Raw genomic sequence first — 22,279 nt, forward strand, 5'->3', positions numbered from 1 at the left:
CTAGTTTGGTAATGAAATGCCTGTAAGAAAACCACCAAGCTCAGAAAGCAGCAAGGATCCCACTATCCCCCACCTCCTCTTTCTCCCTCTCTTTTTCCTTTTTGTCCTTTCTCCTCCTTCCCCCCCAAAGGAAAAAGAGAGGGAGAAAGGAGGTGGGGGATAGTGGGATCCTTGCTGCTTTCTGAGCTTGGTGGTTTTCTTACAGGCATTTCATTACCTAGTTTGGTAATCGGGTCGAGGACTGGCTGAGCAGCGCCCCCCGTTAACCGCCCTCTCCTGGGCCATGCCCGCGCCCATACCCGGCCCGGCTACTGAGTAGGAGGAGGCGGCAGGGATGCGTTGCTGTGTGGCCGGCCAGACAGAGGTGGGTGTGGTGCTGCCGCACTTGCCCTTGAGGCTTTTCTTATGGACATGTTGGCTGGTGCTGCTTCAGGGCACCCCGGGCGCCGGCTCCTCTGAGTGCAGCCCATTCCCCCTCCCAAGAAGACCGTTTTCTTTTTAAAAACGCCTCTGCAGACAATCTTGAAAACCTGCGAGGTTGCTTTGGGAGGGAGAAGACAGGCAGCATTCCCCCCACCCCATCCCTGGGTGTCTGCAGCCTCGGAACCTGCAGCAACTTGCATAGTAAAGGCAATTAAGAAATTCTCTCGCTCGTGAGAAGATTTTCTTTACTGTGCAAAGGCTTGCTTTAAGGCTGCAGGCTCCGAGGTTGCAGGCACCCAGGGAGGGGGGCAGGGGGAAATGCTGCCCATCTGTCCCCTTCCAAAGCAACCTCGCAGGTTTTCAAGATCACTTGGAGAGGTGTTTTTTAAAAAGAAAATCCTGAAAAGCCACAAGATCTGGAGAGACGGGCAACCGGTCTTTTTTTGGGGGGGGGGGGAATCCCCAGAACCAGGTTGCCCAGACAGCACCATGAAGAGGTCCGTGTGGGCTCCAATGATTGCAAAGCAGGTCAGGAGGGGCATAAGTCCCCAAACCCAGCAGGGAACCTAAGCAAAGGAGGGGGCTGGGCGGAGGAAGGGGGAACTACGTCTACCGCTGGATGGGCTTCGGACCAGCAGAGCCTCGTCCTTCTTTTTAACCAGGCTGCTGTCAAGAGAGAAGAGTTCAGTGCACGCTGTGTGGGCTTGTGCAGCAGCCGAATCCTCGCCTCCTGTTCTTTGGCTGCTGCACAAGCCCATGGGCACGCGCTGCCCTCTTCTCTTTGATAGCCGCCTGCCTGGTTAAAAAGGAGGAGGCTCCACTGGTCCGGAGCCCATCCATAGGGGGAGGGATCCACCTCGCGTTCCTCATCTTCCCAGTATTTTGTCCCTTCTGTCTCCCCGTTGCTCAGAGAAGCAACTCCGGGAAGGTCCTTTGGTGGCAGCAGGCATCATAGAAGCTGCCTGCTAGCAAAGGACCTTCCCAAAGTTGCTTTTCTGAGCAATGGGGAGACAGAAGGGACAAAATACCGGCCGGCCGGGATGGGTATACAGGGCTGGGGGCGGGGCAGGCTTACTTTCGGGTCCAGTCACCAACTGGTCCGTGAGAACGGTGGGGACCGGCAGCAACCCACCTCTGCTAGACATCTAGTCAGGGTTCTGGCCTAGAGGTGCCATGAAAACCACAGAGGCACTAAGTTCTCTGTAAACCAAAAATCTGGGAACCTATGGACTACACTAAATAAAACTATATTTATGCTTATCTGAAACTCAACTCACTATATATATTTATGTTTGTAAATCAAGGATCTTCAAACTATGGCCTGCGGGCCAGATCCGGCCTGCCAACACAATGTATCTAGCATGCACAGTGGAGGGATTCAGCCACGCCCCCTGCTCCACCCCCTACCTGGCGACTCCCACCCACACTTCGCATGGCTGGTTTTTCCTGACTAATGGGGGTCTTGGGAAGAGGTGCCATGACTACCAGAGGGCTTGGGGGATGGGCAGGGACCCTGCATCTTACCCTCCAAGAAACAGGCATGGCGGTGGCAGCACTTGCATCGGCAGCAGGCAGAGGGGCGGGTGAGGCAAGTGATGCAGATCATGTGCCTGCTCCATCCCATGTGTCAGACATGTGGTTGCCCGATGCATCCAGCCCACAGGACTGCATTCCTCTCCCCTGTGCCTCTGTCTTCGACTATTGCTCTGAAGACAAGGTGAGTAGGGTGTGGGGCGGTTGCTGCCTACCCCCTCTCATCTCTTTTGGTGTGTGGTTGGAAATCAGGTCACCTCCTTGGCCTCTCACAGGTCTTGCCCTTGGCCTGTGCGTATAGTGTGTTCCCCTTGCGCGTACCCGACTAATGGTGAGTGCATGAGAGGGGTGCTTTGCCAGCCAGACCCAACATGTGGCGCCCAACTGGGCTTCCCTGAAGCATCACGGGGGGGAGGGGGTAGGAAGTGGCGCCCATCCCAAGGCTGGAGTAAGAGGGCCTTTGAGCCCCAGGCACTGGTTTGGGTAGCGCCCTGCTGACTTGCCCACTTGCGTAGAAGGAAGACTGGCTACTCATGAGCCTCACCTTCCCGGAATTTGGCTGCAACCCTCCCTCTCCAGTGGGGGAGACAGCTGTTGTCCTTCAGGAGTGCAGGAGAAGGATGGGCAGCAAAGTGGGAAGAGGGGAGAAAGTGGTGGCTGTTGCAGCGCCCACTCCCTAGCTCGCTAGCGTCTCGCCAGCTTTGCCAACAGGCACACGAGCTCGGAATGGAGATGCAATTTGAGGGGGGGGGGCTGTAAGGTAGAAGGCTGCCTTCAGTTCAGGGAAGGGACCGCGGGAGGAGCTGCGTCACTCAGGCAGTGCCCCGAAAGCACTGTGGAGCTCACACAGGTCCATTAGGCCAGTGCCATTGCCGAGGCAAAGCGGCCAGCTAGAAAGGCTGAGTAGAGGTGGTAAAAGCGTTCCCATTCCCAGCAGACAAAATGTGGCCACCACGAGCAGGGAAAGCTCGATCCCCCATCAGTGCTCTGGCCATCCAAGCCCAGACTGGATTGCATTCTCCCACCCCCCCACCTCCCTGTCGCCCCAACTCTGTTGGGCCTGGGAAGCCAGGGCTTTGATGGGATCTGGCTTTGCCCACTCGCAGTGGCCACAGCCTAATGACCTATGCAAGCTGCTGACAGCCTTGTTGGTGTGCACAGGTAATGTGCCTTTCTAACTGGCCTCTTTGCCTCCTTTGGTCTGCTGAGCGGTGGCAGAGTTGCTACCTAGGAGCTGCCGAGGTAGAGACCCCTGATGATGTGCCTCCTGTTCAACAGGGAGAGCGGAGCCTCGCCTTGTCCAAGGCAGAAGCTCCACAGTGCTTTCCGGGGCACTGGCTGAGTGACGGCTCTTTCAGATGGAGCCCCAAGGCTGCAGTCTCTTCCCTGAACTGAAGATAGCCTTCTGCCACATTTCTGTTCTGAGCTTGTTTGCCTGTTGACAAAGTGGGGCTGGGAGTGTGTGCCGCAACAGCAGCTGCCTTCTCTGTTGTCATCCCCCCCCCCCAACTTGGCTGCCTGTCCTCCCGCTCAGCTACCTGCTCCTGAAGGAAGACAGCCATCTCACCACTGGAGAGGGAGGTGGGAAGGGCTGGCTTGCCAGCGAATCAGAGCTGTACCTGCTCCTCAGTGATGGGTTTCAAAAATTTTTGGAACCTCTTCTGTAGGCGTGGCCTGCTTTCCGGGTCCACTGATGGAACCTCTTCTAACCGATTCGGTAGATTTGACGAACCGGTTTTACCGAATAGGTGCGAACTGGTAGGAACCCACCTCTGCTGCTCCTGAAGGAAGACAGCCGGCTCACCACTGGAGAGGGAGGCGGGAAGGGCTGGCTTGCCAGCGAATCAGAGCTGTTGGGGCTTCCTCGGCACATCCACTCCAAGCGATCCCTGCCCTGTCTGATTCTGCCTGCCAGATGTGCGGAGACCTTGCCCGAGCCTGTTGTGCACATTCGGCATGTGCAGAGGAAGGTCCAGCCAGCGATATTCAAAAAGTGGATTGATACCGCAGCGATGTGAATGGAATGGAATTCAGCAATCCCCCCCCCACTTTGCTCTTCTTGAAAACGTTTCTTTCCTGACACAGAGAGTGAGTGACGAGTGAGAGAATGGAATGGAATTCAGCAGGGTTTCTCTTCCCCACTCCCATTTCCTCTTCTAGCCCACTGAAAGAGAGGGAGGGAGGGAAGAGAAGAAAGAGAGGGAGAGAGAGATTAATTATAACCTCCTTGGGGCTGGGAAGAATTGCTGCAAAACTGAGTTTTCTGAAGTGGACCACTAGACTCATAAACAACTTTAAAAATGAAACACCCCCAGGAGCAAAACAAACTTAAGTTTAATTTGTGTGTATTATTTAATGGACTGCTAAATTGGCAAAATGGACTGCTAAATTGACCACACCCAGCCAGCCACGCCCACCCAGTCACATGACCACCAAGCCACCCAGTCACATGGCCACCCATCTGCGCCCACCTAGCCAGTCCGCCCCGCCCCCCAACAGTCTGAGGGATCGTGAAGTGTGTAAATATTGGGCCTTGCTAGTTTATGATGCTATATGTTTAGTTAGGATATTCCACAGTGATTAAAAAAAACATTTGATGAGTCTCTCATCTCCTATGTCATGGCTTCACAAAGTGAATTAAGCCATGAACCAAGGTGAGTAAACCATACCACAATAAAAGTTCCATTATAAGGCATTATATAACCTCATTCCCAGTTTGTTCCAAAGCATACTTTTCTTACAAAATGTGGTGCATGAGTTACATAAATTATGTTTCGGAAGCTTTGACCCAGGTTCTCCATTTTCCAGATACACTTTAACTAAAATATTCTTAAATTTTTGCTACTTGAATAACTGGATTTGTCTCATGCCATTCCATTCAGACTCTTAGTAGCTTCAATAATATAAGCATGAGACTATCCATCATTAAATAAAATTTGGGGGGGATGAATTAAGGAAATTATTTATAAAAGGTAAATTATGTCTTTAGTAAAGATCATTTAACTTTTATTAGATTTAATATGTTTGGTTGATTTCTATTATTATTTCAGAAAATTTCCTTGTAAATAAGCTTTCAGTATTACCAGTCTCCTAGATTTCTCTAAACCCCATTTAATAGCATGCAATAAACTTTTTTTCTCTTTTCTCCTAATGCAAAATTCAGAAGCGTTAACTGAAACAAAATACTTTTTTAAGAATGCAAAAGTATAGAATTTGTTGCTGCAAAATTATTAGAGATTAGATACATTTTTTGAAGGATACATGTATCAGTGGTTATACAATGAGCCAGTTTAGATATAACATATTGGTATTTATCAAGATAAATATGTACAATGACTGCTTACCCTTATGCCTGTTATTTTTTTTTCTCAATGCTCATGTACTTTGTGCTGTAACTATGCTTAATACATTTAAAAATTAAATCAGCAAGCTGCCGTTTTCAAGTTTGGAATACACAAATGAACATATGACATTGTGTTGCAGATTCAAATAAATTTCTGAAGTCGATAGCTCATAGTGTTTTTGTTCAGCTAAAATAAAATTGATTAATTAATCCACGATTTTCTTTAGCACAATGAAAAAAGCAGAATGCCAAATCAAAATAGTGAAACAGCAATGAGGACATGAACCTCTCTGATAACTTACATTAATAAATTACATTATATTGAACAATGTTTTTATGGGATTTACAAACTTAATGATAATATACCCGACCTAACATTGATTTTGTGAACAATAGCCCTAGAAATTCATGTCTTATCATGCTTTGTAATTGGATATTTGCTGTATGATATCAATTTTTACATGATCTCAAATGTGATGCTGACCAGATGTTTTGGACCTACTTTCCCTTAATTTAATCTAACACAGAAATTTCCACAATGGCTGTGAATGAAAATCTGTTGATAACTTCTTGAAGAGCAGATGAAACACTACATTTTTCAGTATAGACAGAAACATTCAATCAAGGATTACAGATAGTGCCCACTAACAACCACAATTGGGCCGGAATCTCAGCTATTGAGCAAAGTAGTTGTTAAGTGAGACACTATATAACTATTTCACTCAATGACTACAATCCCAGCTCTTCTAGTTGTGCTCGTAAAGCAGGGAATTGATCATTATTGAAACATTGAACAGCATCCCAGTCTTGGTGGGTTGGGGAGAGGACATTAACTCCCACACCATCCAGGAGGCTTAGTCCCTTTCCTCATACCACCAGAGAGAATGATTGTGAGAATGACGACATTCACTATTGTTTTCCCCAGATTTGGGGTTCATTTCTTCAGCACACCATGGAATGTTCTCAGTGCACTGGAGGTACGGGCCTCAAAACTGGTGAAAACACTAGTAAACACCATTGTTCTGGAAGGCTCAACTCTGGAATACCTGGTGAAAACACTAGTAAACACCATTGTTCTGGAAGGCTCAACTCTGGAATACAGTAATGTTTTTAGCAGTGATTTGCTCTCCAAACTTGTTTCAATCTAGTTTCCGAACATTTCGTTACCAGACTGGGTAACATCAGCAGCAGGATTTTCTTGTCCTATTCTCCTTAGCTTATAAATGTCTTGTGTGGTCAGTTGGTCATTTGATTAGTTGTTTGTTTGTAGCTATATTTATATTCTGTGCAGCTGATTGGTTCTCTTGTTGATTGGCTGTTCAAATGGTCTGGTTTCTTACATATTTATATCATGGATCTAGATCAATATGCTTGTTAATTGCTCCTTTGGTAGAATATCAGGTTTCAATAAATTCACAGGGGTGGCAGGTGCTGGCATGAGCAATGATTTTGTTCCTTCCCATCAAACTGGTGTTATTTATTATCAATGTGGTTTGAGATCAGAGATTTTTGTTCGTGCCATTTAATTGCTAGTTGACCTTCATGAACCCTTATGTCAGGGTGCCATATAACATCCCGAATGAAAGAAGTCTCCAAGGCTTGAAGTTCCTCAAAGTTCTATTTTATTAGAGATGTCATATTGGCACATCTGGGAAAACCCAAATCTGACAGTTTCGGGTTTTCCCCATCCAAAAAAAAGTCAAAGATCCTTCCCCTGCACCCACAAGTCCATCACATGGTCCAATCAATTCACCATTCCAACTGGAGACAACCCTCAGTCACTCCCATCCAGGTGCAGGCTGAATACCCTTGACTCCCAGAAAAAGGAATGTTATTATGGCTAATCTTCCACCACTCCATGCAATCCCCCCTCCCATTTTCCCAGGCACCAATGTGGTAGCCTGAAGCTCCAACGGTAAAGATGGATTCCAGGGTTGACAGACCCCCCTTTGAAAAATCATATCCTGGAATGAGAGGAAGGCAGGTGGTTGTCAGTCAGCAAGTGGTATGTTAACCCCTCTCCCCCCCCCCAACACCCAGGAGGACCTTTGGCTTATTGGGAAATTTATCATGAAATTCCATCACTAATGCATCTGCTTTCACATCCCAATTCTTAACCCAGGTAGCTTTTGACCAAGGGTATCCTTTCCAATGAACTAGATACTGTAATCTGCCCCTGTGCAACTTAGAGTCCAAAATCTTTTTAACTTCATAGTGTATCTCACAGTGTACTACAATTGGTTTGGGAGGTGCTGCGGCTGTGGTCTCAACCTTGAACTGATGCTGTAACAAGCTGCAATGGAACACTAAATGCACTTTCCCTAGTATTGCAGGGCGGGGAGCTACACAGTTACTGGGTTAATTACTTTCAATATGGGGAAGGGTCCCTGGAATTTACGTCCTAACTTCTTACTAGGCCATCTTAGCCTAATGTATTTTGTTGACAGATAAACACGGTCTCCCACCCGAAAGAATGGTTGGAGGGATCTATCAGCTTGCTTTTATAAACTTCAGCGGCATCCGCTAGCGCCTTTTTCCCAACCCTTCTTTCCATTCAGCTAGAGTCATAGAAGATGGTTGTTCTCTTGGCAGCTCAGGCATAGGGACAAACCTCCATGCTGCTGGTGATCTGGAAAGGGGTCAGTCCAGTGCTGCTATGTACCATGTTGTTATAAGCCACCTCCACAAAAGGTAGCAGGTTCACCCAGTTCTCCTGCTGGCTATCCAACATAACATCTGATGCATTGCTCCACCATGGCATTTGAACTGCGGCTCCGTTCGTACTTGGCTGAAAAGCCGAGCTAAGTCCTTGAGATGATCCAATAGTCCTCAGGAACTATTTTCAAAACTTTGCTGCAAATTGTACTCCCCTGTCCAAAATCACTCGTGGCACTCTGTGCAGCCAGTAGATCTGTTTGATGAACATCTTGGGCAATTTTTTGGCTGAGGGCAGTCCTGAGCAAGCGATAAAGTGTGCTTGCTTAGAGAACAGATCAGTTACAGACTAGATCATGGTGTATCCCCCACTTTCGGGAGCTCAACTATAAAATCCATTGCAATCACTTCCCATGTCCGGCTGGGCTTGGCTACTTGCTGGAGTAGTCCTGGTCTCATTTTCATAGTGGCACAAGTAGTGCAACTCTTTACATAGTCTTCCACATCTGCCTTCATCTTTGGCCACCAAAATTGTCTCTGAGCCAGGTGTAAAGTTTTTAGAAATCCAAGATGGCTGGCCAACCATAAGTTGTGGCTGTGTTGTAAGACTTGCAGTCTCAAGCTGTTGGGGATGTAAAGTTTAAACCCTTTCCATGCTAGTCCTTCCCTCATGGTTAATGTCTCTCGATTCTCAGTGAGCCATTGATCTGTTGGAAGTGCCACTTTTAACTCAGCGGTCAGCTTCTCTTCCAAGGGCTTGGCCCTGCATCTGGCTTGACTCCTGGTAGTGAGCCGCAATTGGGGGGGGGCATGGATGACTTCTTCCCGCCACTCTTGAATTGGAGTTTCCTGGGTAGTGCATCTACCAATAGATTTCTCCCCCCCCCCCGGCATATATTTGAGTTCGAAGTTGAATCACCAGAAATATTGTGCCCAGTTAACTTGTTTCCAAGGGGTTTTCAAGGCTTCGAGGGTCTTATGGTCAGTCCATACCTTGAAACGCACCTGGGTTCCCTCTAGGAAATGTCTCCACAAGAGGAGTGCCCAATGAACTGCAAAGGCTTCCTTCTCCCAAATTGCCCATTGCCTCTCAGTGTCAGTTTCTTGGACATGTAATCACAGGGCAATAGCCGATCCTAAGGGTTCCTTTAGAGGAGCACTGCCGCCACTGCAATATCCAATTGCCTTTCAGGGTCGGGATGTTAAACAATTGGTTCTTTCACGAAAAGGCTTTAATTTTTCAAATACTTTCTGATAGTCTAGCATCCAAACCAACGGCTGATTTGGCCGTGGATTCATTGGTGGGGGCCAGTCTTCAGCAGTTTGTAAGGGGTAAGACCACCTCAGCAAAAGTGGGTATGAATTGCCTGTAAAAATTCACAAACCCTAAGAAGCTTTGGAGTTGTTTGTCCGTACAAGGGGGTTGTCAGTCTAGCACTACTTTGCATAGAGCTTCGCTGCTAGGAGTTTCTTCAAGACCTGCTGCACTAGCTTACAATCAACAAAAAGCATCTATTTATTTACACTTGCGCAAGTGGATTCTTAATCAGAGAGAATGATCAATAAGGCTAAATACAAAGTTTAAATACAATTTTGGTGGATGTCATCGATTACATAAAGGTGTTTCATAATACAGTTATATAATTGTACTTGACTATCATTGCAATAGTTAAGCTAAAAGCCAAAAAGCCGCCATCATCTGTTTCCATGCCTGACAAGTTTTTAGTTCCTGTTACAGACAATTCAAATCCCCAATATATGATGAAAACATCCATTATATGACAATAACAAGATAATTAATCAATTTATATCAAGTTCTTGAGAACGAATCTGATGCCAACATCCCCTTGTTTACTCAATTCCTCTTAATTTAGGAGCTATGGGATTTCTAGTCTCCCATCTGGGCTAATTGACCAACTTAAAAGTGCTTCTTCTAGTTAAAAGGAAATGCTAAGCTAAATAAAATGCTCTGGCTGTAGCTAAAATGAAGTCTTATTCAAAATGGAATCTGTCAGGTTCATTCCTTTTACACGAATAATGAAATTTTATTTCTCTCACACATCGCATTAATTCCACGGAAATCCATGCAAAGTCTCACCCCCATCTTTCTTCTCCTTAAATCAGGGGTAGTCAACCTTTTTATACCTACTGCCCACTTTTGTATCTCTGTTAGTAGTAAAATTTTCTAACCGTCCACCGGTTCCACAGTAATGGTGATTTTATGAAAGCCTAATGAAAATTTTTAAACAATGCTATGAATTTTTTTTTTAAAGTCAATTAAATTTTTAAAAAGGAAAGTGCTTCAGTATCGGACAAAACCCCTACCGCCCACCATGAAAGCTGGAACGCCTACTAGTGGGCGGTAGGGAGCAGGTTGACTACCACTGCCTTAAATAGTACAGGGCCTTCTACTTTGGATTTTGTGGGTTAGATGAAACTCCTGGCGAGGTTGGCATCGATGTATTTTCTCAGCTCAGCCATCTCCTTTGGGTCATACAATGCATCTTTGGTTTTGATAGTTTAGCGCCGGTTCAATTTCAATTGTGCAGTCAGTGGGGCAGTGAGGAGGGAGGGCATTGTAGTTTTCCTCACTGAAGTCTTGGTACTCTCTAGTGAACTGGGGACAGCCTGGGGGCACTTCTGTAGCAGCTGTGGCTGTTTCCAACTGAGCGGGCCCACTGGTGCTCATCGCCAGTTGGCAGCTATTTGGTGGGATCGGTGGTAAGGGACCAATGCCTATCTTTATTTTTTTGGTAGCTGTCTTCCCATGTAATGATAGGTCCTCAGTTGTCTAGCCAAGCGAGCCCCAATATGATTGATTCTGTCATCTTGGGAGCTACTATGAATCGGATGAGCTCTTGGTGTCATCCCATTTCCATACTAACAAGTTCAGTGATTAGTGTGGCAGGGGCTCTGCCTATCAGTGTCCCATCTACTTGCTCAAAGTATATGGGGTGAGGTAGGGTCCTCATTTTTATCCTTAGCTTTTCGACGATGGGGAGGCTGATCATACACCTGGTGCAGCCAGTGTCTATCATGTACTCCATGCCCTCCTGCCTCCTGATTTCTAGCAAAACTAGTCTGATTTTTACAGCAAAGGGACAGATGGCTTCACTTACCATCAGGTCATCTTCACCGCTGCTCCCAATGGCATCACTGCATTTAGCGGCTTCCTAGGCATCCGTCTTCCTCGGGTTGCTGAGGGAGGTTGGGGCTGTGGGATGGGAGTGGATGTTAGGCACTCAGGTGCCAGGTGCCCCAGATGATGGCTCAGCTGGTTTCGCCGGAGCTTGGCGGTCCAGGGCTCTCATGGCCAGCCTCTCTGCTATTTCCGGTGTGGATTAATTTCTTGATCCATCATATCCTTCTAACGCAACAAGCTTTTCTGAGTTCTGGGTCTATGGCTTCCTTGAAATAGTGGACAAGGGGGAACTCAAGCGAGTGCCTAAGGGTCCCAGCTACTTTCTGGAATTCTCAGATGAACTCTTTAGGGGATTGTTAATTTATAGTTTGTTTCCCAATTTTTTCCCCATTCTGCCAATTCTATAGTATATCCAAAATTTGTTGCCCATGTTATCATAGTTCCTTTCACAACTTGAATCTTGAATCTTAATAAGTAGTGATTTTTTTTTATCAATTTCTCTTTGGTTCCCTGTAGAAATTTATATAATTTTTGTGGCTCCTTATAAAATCCGTCACTTTCTCTATCTTTTTTGTACCTCGCCTGTATTTGTAGGTATGGCCACCAGTCTATATCTATTTCCTCATCTTTCAGTTCTTGCCTTGTTTTTAACCGCTCTTGATTATCTAATATGTCTTTGTATCTAATTATTTTATTTGTGTCTAATACGTTCGAATAAATCAGTACTTCCATAGTGGATAACCAAATTGGAATTTTATTGTAATGTTTTCTTTTGATTTTTGATCATATTTGAAATAGAGCATTTCTGATTTGATGTCTTTGGAAGTAACCATGAGTTTTGTCTTTCCTGTCCCAAATAAAGGCATGTCAACCCAGTTCTAAATGATATCCTTCTATTGTTAGTATTCTCCTATTTATTAAGTTAATTCATTCAATCTGACTATAGCAATTCTTCCCATTAATGATATTTGCAGTTTCCTCTAATTTTCCAAATCTTTTTTAATTTTCTGTATCATTTTGTTATAGTTATCTTCCTTAATTGTTGAACAGTTCCCTGTCAGCCAAATTCCTAAATATTTTACCTTTTTTACTATCTGCATTCCCATAATTTCCTCTAATTCTTGCTCTTGGTTTTGGTGACATTTTTTGTAATGATCTTTGTTTTATTCTTATTAATTTTAAGTCCCGCTACTCTGCCGAATTCCTCTATTTTTTGGATTAATTTAGTTCCTGTTTCTAATGGCTAATAGAAATACCATGTCACCTGCGAATGCCTGCGTTTTCTATTCCTCTTTTTTATTTTTAATCCCTTTATTTCTTGGGTTATTTCTAATTTCTATTAATTAGTAGGACCTCGAGTGTTAAAATGAATAATAAGGGTGATAATGGGCATCCTTGTCTCACTCTTTCCCAAATTTTAAATTCTTCTGTGGTATCTCCATTTATTATTAGTTCTGCTGTTTGGATCGAATATATTGTTTCTATCATCCTTGTAAAGTTATCTCCAAATCTCATCCTTTTTAACTATGTAATGATAAACTGCCAATTTAAATTGTCAAAGGCCTTTTGGGCATCTAGAAAAATCAATGCTGCTTGTTTCCCTGGCTTCTCTTCATAATATTCTAGTGTGTTCATAATTGCTCTCATATTATTTTTTAACTGTCATTTTGGCAAAAAGCCATTTTATCCTGTGTGGATAATTTCATTTAATATTTTTTAAATTCGCTCTGCCATTATTGATGTGAAAATTTTATAGTCTGTATTCAATAATGAAATTGTCTGTATTTTTTTATTTGTTGGTGGTCCGAATCCTCTTTGGGTATCAGGGTTATATATGCTTCCTTCCATGATTTTGGTAGTTTGGCTTCTATAAGTGCTTCATTATATAGATCTAATATCTCTGTTTCTATTGGCTCTTGTGTGTTTTTATAAAATTCTACAGGTATACCATCTGGGCCTGGTGTTTTATTATTTTTCTGTCTCCTCAGTGCTTCTGTCAATTCCATCATTATAATTTTCCTATTTAGCATTTCTCAATTTCTTGTAAATTCTTTTTGTTTAGATATTGTTCAATATTATCCTGCAGTATATTTGCTTTGCTATATAATTTTTTGAAAAAGTTCTGTACGTATATGTTTTTTTTCTTCCTTCCGGTATTGTATATTTCCTTTTTCATCCTGTAGACGGTGTATTATTATTTTTTCTTTTTCTTTTTTTCAATTTGTGCACTAACCATCTTCTGGGTTTATTTGCATTTTCAAAGAAATTTTGTTTTGCAAATTTAATTTTTTGGACCATCTCTTCTTGTGCAATCAAATTCAATTTATGTTTTATCAGTTCTTTCTTTTCCTTTATTTTTATTTCCTATGGATCTTTTTGCAGATCCATTTCCAATTTTTAAGTTCTTTCTCTAATGTTTCTTGCTTTTGTCTCTTTTCTTTATTTTTCCTTGTCGAATAAGCTATTGTCAGTCCCCTAATAAATGCTTTTGTAGTGTCCCATAAATTTTGTAGTGGTGTTTCTTCTTTCTTCTTTACTTTATATCCTCCTTTTTTGAAAGAAAAAAAGTATACATATATAGTAATTATATATATATTTTTAAAAACCACCTATTTTTGGCTGGATGTAGACTTGGTTACGTTTTCCCAGCTATTTTCATCATTGTATTTATATAGTTATACATCATTACACACCCCAAATTTGTAGTTCTGTCTCTATAATCTCAATAATTTTCCATTATAAGTATATTTCATGTTCCCCCTTCATTTTTCCATATCTTGACTTAGCTTACCCTTAATTATCTTTAAATAACAATCCTTACTTTTCAATGTTCATTACAATTCCATTAATCTACTATGTAGAACAATAAGCAGTACACATCTCACTTTGTTCATCATCTTAAAGAGTTCTATATGTGTCCATATTTCATTCATTCATATATATATATGGAAGTGTGACCTTCCTCCCATGTTTGGGCATACCAGGGGTTGTGACTTTAAATATATACCTTTCACCCTGGCCTGGCTGATAAGGAGTCGAGCTCTGTAGCTCAATGGTTAACACATCTGCCTAAGAGGCAATAGAGCACAGGTTCGATTCCCAGCAAGGGTATGGCTAGCTGATGAGAGCTAAATAGCTTGAAATAGATCTATACTAGTCTCCCTTTATTTATTTATCAGCACAAATATAACAAATGTAACAAAAAGGCAACAGTAAAAAATATTGGGTTTCTGTCTGGATGGTCTCTTGTGACGAGCCGAAGGACAGAGAATGGAAGTGTGACCTTCCTCCCATGTTTGGGCATACCAGGGGTTGTGACTTTAAATATATACCTTTCACCCTGGCCTGGCTGATAAGGAGTCGAGCTCTGTAGCTCAATGGTCAACACATCTGCCTAAGAGGCAATAGAGCACAGGTTCGATTCCCAGCAAGGGTATGGCTAGCTGATGAGAGCTAAATAGCTTGAAATAGATCTATACTAGTCTCCCTTTATTTATTTATCAGCACAAATATAACATATAATATATGTTATAACCTTTACTTAATTTTCCTTCCATTGTCATATTCAGTCATTTAAGAACTCAGTTTAATTATCATATATAGGAGTAAACCACATATCTCAGCTTTATATTTCCCATATAACAATTTCTAATTATCTGATTTTTTTCCTAGTAAGTCTTTTGTCCCACTTCTCTATTCCCGTCTTCTCCCTTTTCTTTGTTTTGACATGTCCACCCTCTTCAATTTTCCCCAAGCAACTGTCAAACCCAGTGAAATCTTTTGTATTTCCCTTTATTGGGGCATAACCCCCTCTTCAGTTTTTCCTATACCATTGTCAAACTCAGTGAGATCTTTTTTTTTTTTAATAAATGTTTTTTAATTTTAATTGAAACAAGTACAGCATCTTTCTTTACATCTGTAGAAAATGTATCAATCGATTACAGATCCTCCACGGTCAACAAACATAACTCATATTAACTTAAGCATTATTATATATCCATTTTCATTTGACTGTAATTATTATTTAAAAATATTAATACAAGTAATAATCTTGAACAATACCTGCCCACACCAGTGGGAAAAGAAAAAATCAAAAAGAAAAGGCAAAAAAAAAAAAATAGAACAAAAAAAGAGACAAAAACGACAAAGGACAAGGCAGGAAAAGAAAAACAAAACACAGGTATCTAGTATAAAAAAGAAGAAGTATATCAACTGGTTACAACATGCTTTGGTGCTTCTCTTCCATTAACTCATATTAATTCAAATATCTTAACTCAAATGTTTACCATATTAGCATCGTTATACCTCCAGTTTTAATTACCTATAGTTATTTAAACATCCTTCATCCTTAGCTAAGCCAAAGAATTGATCCATAACACATGCTGACATTTCATTTACTTACTTATAAAGTCCTCTATTTACATCAAATCCTCATATCCTATTTTAGCTGAACATCCATAATATTTAGTTATATCATATATCATAACATTTTCCCAGTATTGGTTAACATTTGATTGTATGTATTTTATTTAGTTTTTATGATAGTGATAATTATTGTAATTAATACTCTTTATGTATAATCCAAAAATGTTTTCTCATATCCAATTGTTATTTATCATATCGACTCCACATTATATACATTACTATCAATATCAATTATTATTCAGCTATATCTGTTACAAAGAGAGCAATTAGGTTAGCTAGATTTCAGTTGTATTCTTCAATCTATCAGCCAATTCCACATTATATACATTACCATCAATATCAATTATTATTCAGCTATATCTATTACAAATTAAAGTAATCAGATTTAGCTAATTTTAAGTTATATTCTTGCATCTGTCAGCCTGTGTCCCTCCAACAGCAAAATTTCCTCAATCCAATTGCCATTCGTTGAATAGGAAGAAGGCGGGGCTTAGCAGTGAGAAGACGGAGTTTCAGGCTGTTCCTGAAATTCCTCTATTCCGAAGGATTTTTGGACGGGTACTTTGGACCCTAGCTGTCCCGAAGACGACAGTGAAGGTGAGGAGAGACCCAGGACCTCAGAGACACTCGCAAAGTCTCTGGGGGGGGGGGGTATTAACTCCTCGTGCCAATTCCTTTCTGGATTAGCTGCGTGCTAACTGAAACTGCAGGTTGCCCCTAAGAATGGCAGAAGTGATGTCATCTGGTAAGCTGATTTTATTACTCAAGAGAGACTGTCCGCACTAAAAGCTTAAGCTAATTGAAACCAAAAAATAGAAGAATCTAGCGGCGAATTGGTCTTTTTTTTAATGGATTTATGGCTGGTGGCTACTTTATTTCTTAAACGCTTCAAGGAACGCTTCGGCAGCCCCCCTCACTGACTCTTTTTAAGTGGATCGTAAAGTCAACTTTCTACTAATTAGCCCTTCACGATTTGACATTTTTATTACTTGGCTGTGTTTACGATCAGATAAGATTGCACAGTTTCCAGCGTGTTTCTATTTGCAATTTTTAACTGCGACACATCATGGCGTCTGAAAATACTTCTAAGGTTTCATTCCAGATTCTTTTTTCCGCATGTCGAGAGCTTTTTGACTCTTTTCAGAGATTGGAAAGAAAATTGGATCATCTGATTTTAAAACATGAAGGAAAAACTGAGATCGTTGATTGTTTGAATGTTCCTGAAATACAAATGGAAAATGTGAGAAATGGCGTCTGGTCTATCTCAGAGGAAGAAAGGAGGGGGGGAGCTATAAAGAAGATTCATTTAAAGAGACAGAGTGCAGGAGAAATGGAAACTCCACCCTGGAGAATTAAAGTCAATTTGAAAAGTTTTACAAGCCCGGGACAACATTATTATTTCATCACTGACATTCAGAGCCAAAAGGTGCAAAGATATTTTTGTCTGGACTTGCTTATAAAAACATTTGGTAAATTTACTCAGTGAGATCTTTTGTCTGCTTTTTATTTGCTTTTGTTGGAACATATCCCCCCTTTTCAGTTTTCCCTATACTATTGTCAAACCCAATGAAGTTTTTTGTCTGTTTTTTATTTTCCACTGTTTCTACCACTTCATTATCCCTTCCCCCTTCTTCCTTCCCTTCTTCCTTCAGTTCCTGCTTCTCTGAGTTCAGAATTCTACTTAAACTTGATTTTATGCATATTTTTTATAATTTCATGTAATTCTTCGAATTCCCACCTTTCCATAATGTCCAGTTCCAAAAATACACTTAATTATACAGTTCTTATTTCAGAGTTCTGGTCCACCTTAAATTTAGCTAATTCAGCTAATGTGGAGAGGAAAAAGAGAGGGAGCTGTTTTAGTCTTTTGTTCTTCCTTAATGTCCAGTTCCAAAATTGCAGTTAGTTATACACTTCTTATTTCAAAGTTCTGGTCCACCTTAAATTTAGCTAATTTAGCTAATGTGAAGCAAGATAGAAGGGGGAACCATCTTGATCTTTTGCAGAAAAAAAGCTTCATATTTTCCCAGTTCTTGATTTTATTATTTTTCCCCTTGTTACCTTTCACCTCTCATTGGTTATAGTTGCTCAGAATATATTAATTGGAATAAACTTGCGATACAGCCAAACTCGGGTATGTTTCTCTTCATCTCCTGCTTTTCCAAGTTCTGATTTATGGCAGTTGGTTAATTAAATCTTCTCACACAGGAAAGATTAGGTTGTCAGTTATCAGTGAGAAAATAGTGCTTTTTCTTGATTTTTTTCCCCCTTGTTACATTCCACCTCTCATTAATTGAGGTTGCTTAAAATATATTAGTTAGAAGAAATTTGGACGAAGCAAACCACCTCGATATGTTTGCATTCTATTTCAAATCCAAAACCAAATTTAGAGTTTGTATTTGAGTGGGTTTGTCACTTCTCTACTTTTTCCTTTTCTGTTCAAATTGTTTCAAGCAAATGGCTTTTGGGGGGAGGGGAGCTAGTGATTCAACCCTCCATTTTTCCCTTTTTTCTTTCTTTTTACCAAAATCCAGATCTGTCCATTAATATTATTTATACTCTCAAGATTCTTTGCCTTTTCCAAGTTTTGATGTATGACTATGGGTTAATTAAATCTTCTTACTCTCTCTCGATCTGCATGCTCCTGTTCAGTTGCTTTGGCTGGAAGCCAGCTTCTTGCGCAACCATGTTTTATTCTTCATTTATTTTGATGTTTTAAACTAACTGAAGGATTGCTCAATTGAGTTTATAGAATAAGCCAAATTGTTGATGAGGTGGTGAAATCTTTTTCTTAAAGCTTTTGTTAGTTTGTAGGTTAGATAGACTTGCAATCAACAAGAGAACCAAACAGCTGCTCAGAATTTGAATATAGCTCCAAATAAACAGCTAATCAAATGACCAATCGACCACATTGGCACACAAGACATTTATAAGCTAGGGAGAATAGGATAAGAAAATCCTGTGGATAATGTTAACCAGTCTGGAAATGAAAACATTCAGAAACTAAAGTGAAACAAACTTGAAGAGCAAACCACTGTCAAAATCTAAAACCCAAACTACAAGTATTTTCAATTATTTCACAGTAATGTTTTCTCTGGAGGAGCGTAAAATATGGCATTCATTAGTGTTTTCCAGAGTGGAATGTGCTACCAAACATAAGCATTCTGAAAGGGTCAGAACCCTGGTACTACCATTTTGCCAGGTGTGAATTCTGTTACCCCAGTATGCCAAGGAATTTCCTCTCCCCTCCATGCAAGGAGAGAAAATTATCTTGTGCTGGGGGAAACAGACCTCAAATCTGATGAAAATATTAGGGAATGCCAGCATTCTGAGCCATTTTCCCGTTTGGAAGGGTGGAAATGCCAGCATTTGCTAGTGCTTTCCCCTCCTGAGGAACTGAAACAGATATTCAGTACTGTTTTTGCCAGATCTGAGCTCCTTTTCCCCAGCATATGGGAGAATTTCCTCTCCCTTCATGGAAAGGAGGGGAAATCCCTCGGTGGGCTGGAGGAATGAACCTCAAATTTAACATCCCTACCACTTGCAAAATTTGCTGCTGGATTCTTCACTGCTTTTTGGAAAAAATGAGCAGAAAAGATTGCACATGGATCACAGGATACTTGTCAACTGGTCATAAATGCCCAAACTGTAGTCATGAGGCAGGGGAGGGGAAGTATGTTGCTTTACAATGGTTGGAAGCTTCTATTCCAATGTTGTTATGACTGTGAACTGTCAGTTAAACAATGGTATAAATTGAGGATTACCATATTTTTCGCACTATAAGATGCACATTAGCTTTACAGGAGGAAAACAAGAAAAAAAAACTGCCTCTGTCTCTCAACATTCATCTGGCTAACATCCTTGCAGCAAACAGCCTGGTCAGCTTCAGCACGTTATCGCAGCCCCAGCACATGGCTCATCAGGGCTCTGCTCCACTGTGCCCACCACCAGTCAACTGAGCTGAGCTGCTGCTGCCACTGGGGAACACCAGAGCCTTCGCTGCTGAGCAGCTATTGGTGGTTGGATCGGCCTCCCGGAATACCGCCGATCAGCTGTTCTAGGTGGCGGGGATTGCCGCCGCCTATCACCGCTGCTGCCAACTGGGCAGCAACAATCAGTGGTGAATGGCGGCGGCGATCAGCAGTGATCCCCACCATCTAGAACAGCTGATTAGCAGTATTCTGGGAGGCCGACCCAACCACCAATCAGCTGCTAGGCAGCGAAGGCTCCAGCGTTCCCTGGTGGCAGCGAACAGCAGCAGCAATGACAGGCGGCAGCAAATGCCACTGCCGCACCAACCCTCCTCCCCCCCCCCTGCCGCAATATTCACTCTATAAGACATGCAGTCATTTCCACCCACTTTTGGGATGGGCAAGTGTGTCTTATAGTGTGAAAAATGTGGTACCTATAATTTACCTCTGCCTGGACCCAACCACATCGTCTCCCAGGAGGGACATAGATCTAATATACTGAATGCTGTCTTGTGGCTGTCTACTTGCTCATGACCTAGTAACCAAGTTGAACCATACTTCTGTCAGCTTCACATGAACTGCCAATCCAGAGTTCAGATCAGAACAGATCTGAACTACTTTATCTGTCAAATGCTTCAAATATTTCTCATAGTAGTTTTGCATATGTTCCTCTGGCCTCTCCTTTCCTTGTGAAATTGTGTTCTATAGTATTGGTGAGTAGGATGATTAGTTCTAATCCCACTTTAGACATGAAAGCTGGCTGGGTGACTTTGGCCATTCACACTCTCTCAACCAACTAACCTCACAAGGTTATTGTTGTATGGAAGATAGGAGGAAGCAGGAGTATTTGGTATGTTTGCCTCTTGAATTATTTATATAAATAATAATGAAATATAAATAAACAGATTGATTATGAGGTTAGAATCGGCATAGCACATGCCTGCCATATCTAAAACCTCAGATTTAGTATTTGACATTTCTATTTTAAATATTCAGGGATCAGGTCTAACAGACATTTGCTTGACATAATTCAAAGGTTCAATCAATTTTAAAAGGTCTTGATAATGAATTGTACCATAATACAGGAGATACAAGCATTCTTTGTGGTTCCAGAAAAATCTTTAAAGTAAAAGACTGGAACATTTTCTGAGTTTCTTCTTTCATTTGATTATTTATATTATTTTAGGCCCAGATTGAAAAATGTGGATCGAAGTAGTGCTCAACATTTGGAAGTTACTGTTGGTGATCTGACAGTCATTATTACAGACTTTAAGGAAAAAACTAAGTCGTCACCTGCTTCAAGTGCAGCTTCTGCAGACCAGCACAGTCAGAGTGGTTCTAGTTCTGACAATACAGAGAGAGGAATGTCCAGGTCATCTTCACCTAGAGGAGAAGCCTCATCACTGAATGGAGAATCTCATTAAAGTTTATTTACTTCAGTTTATTTAGTCTTTTGTCTCAAAAAATTACATATATACAACTTCTGCCAACAGTTACCGCATTTTCATGACTTATTATCACCATGCATGATTATGTTTACCCAGATATGATTTATGCAGTTTTTTACAAGCAGTGCTGCAGTGCAGTTAAATTGCACTGCAATCTACAAAACATTTTTAGATCAATTTTTTAATCTTCATATACAATGGTGCCATGAAAATGTGGTTTGAATATGCTTGATGCAGTGTTACTGGCAAGTCCTTTTCCTCTTTTACTTTAGTGAATTTTAACAGAACTCTTGGATTCTATGCTATTGGCATGTACTGAATGAATTAAAAAAGCTGCCTAAATATGTATTATTTGAGAATTGTGAATCATAGTTATATATGTATGCAAGTCAAAGATCAACTTAATCAACTATTGCTGCAAAAGACTTTTCATAATGATTATCTTTAAAACACCTGCTGGTACTTGGTGTGGTTGAATAGGAAAATGCTATTAAATATAACATTTGTATGAATTTTTGCCAATGTCCAACACATTTTACTGGATTATTGTAACTGAATAATGTTGCTAGCTTCTCCAATATTTTCCTCATACATTTAAAACATTTATTGTTAACGTTTACAAGCAAAAAAGTAAATCTGTTAAAAACATTGTTTAGCTTTATAATTCAAATATAGTACTACCTTGTCCTTATACACTGGTATTCTCTGTTATAGAACATAAATTTATTCTGAAATTATTAGTCATCTTCTGTTTTTTTAATTCTATATCTTAAAACTATTGCTGATAACTTTAAAATCCCAAACATGATGCCATCATAATTTATATTTTCTACTTACTTTCTCCGAGATTTTCTCAATGTTATAGTGATATATATCTGTTCAGCAGGAGGCTGGGATCCAAAGAGGCTTTTAAGTTTGTGTATGAGTTTGTGGTTTATTTTATTTTGTTTGTGTGTGTAGTTTTTTTAGCCATAGTTCTTTGCACCACACCAGAGAGCATTCCCAAAGATCTCCCAAGATTGAAAATGGGTAGTGCAGGGGACTGCAGGTGGAGGAGGTGAACTTTAAAAGCAATGGTGCCTATGTATGGGTGTGTGTATGGGTGTGAAAAGAACCTGTGCAGCCTTTAGGATTCAGGCCAGTAATATTGAATGTTTCACCAGAGTAAATAAGTAAGCAAATGCTATATGTATTACATTTGTTCCTGTATCAGCCTTTTGCATTTTTTGAAATAACTTTTATTAAATAATATAGAGTAAATCATAGGTAAAATACAGTTATTTGTTTTTGATATAGTGGTCATTTATGCATTTAGCAATATAGCGATACAGAACAAAAG

The 22,279-nt window shown here is 41.2% G+C and overlaps 1 protein-coding gene across 3 annotated transcripts in view; it reads left to right on the forward strand.

Moving 5' to 3' along the window:
* The window catches only part of YAF2 (YY1 associated factor 2), a 70,589-nt gene extending 48,912 nt beyond the window's left edge, over positions 1–21,677 (forward strand). For all 3 annotated transcript variants that reach the window (XM_032220792.1, XM_032220794.1, XM_032220793.1), the window contains exon 4: positions 20,679–21,677. In XM_032220792.1, the coding sequence (XP_032076683.1) occupies positions 20,679–20,916 (238 nt within the window). In that variant the 3' untranslated portion in view covers positions 20,917–21,677. The remainder of the gene's footprint in view (positions 1–20,678) is intronic.
* The last annotated feature ends 602 nt before the right edge of the window (positions 21,678–22,279 follow it).

Source organism: Thamnophis elegans, chromosome 7 (genome assembly GCF_009769535.1).
Source record: "Thamnophis elegans isolate rThaEle1 chromosome 7, rThaEle1.pri, whole genome shotgun sequence".
NCBI classification, from domain to species: Eukaryota; Metazoa; Chordata; class Lepidosauria; order Squamata; family Colubridae; genus Thamnophis; species Thamnophis elegans.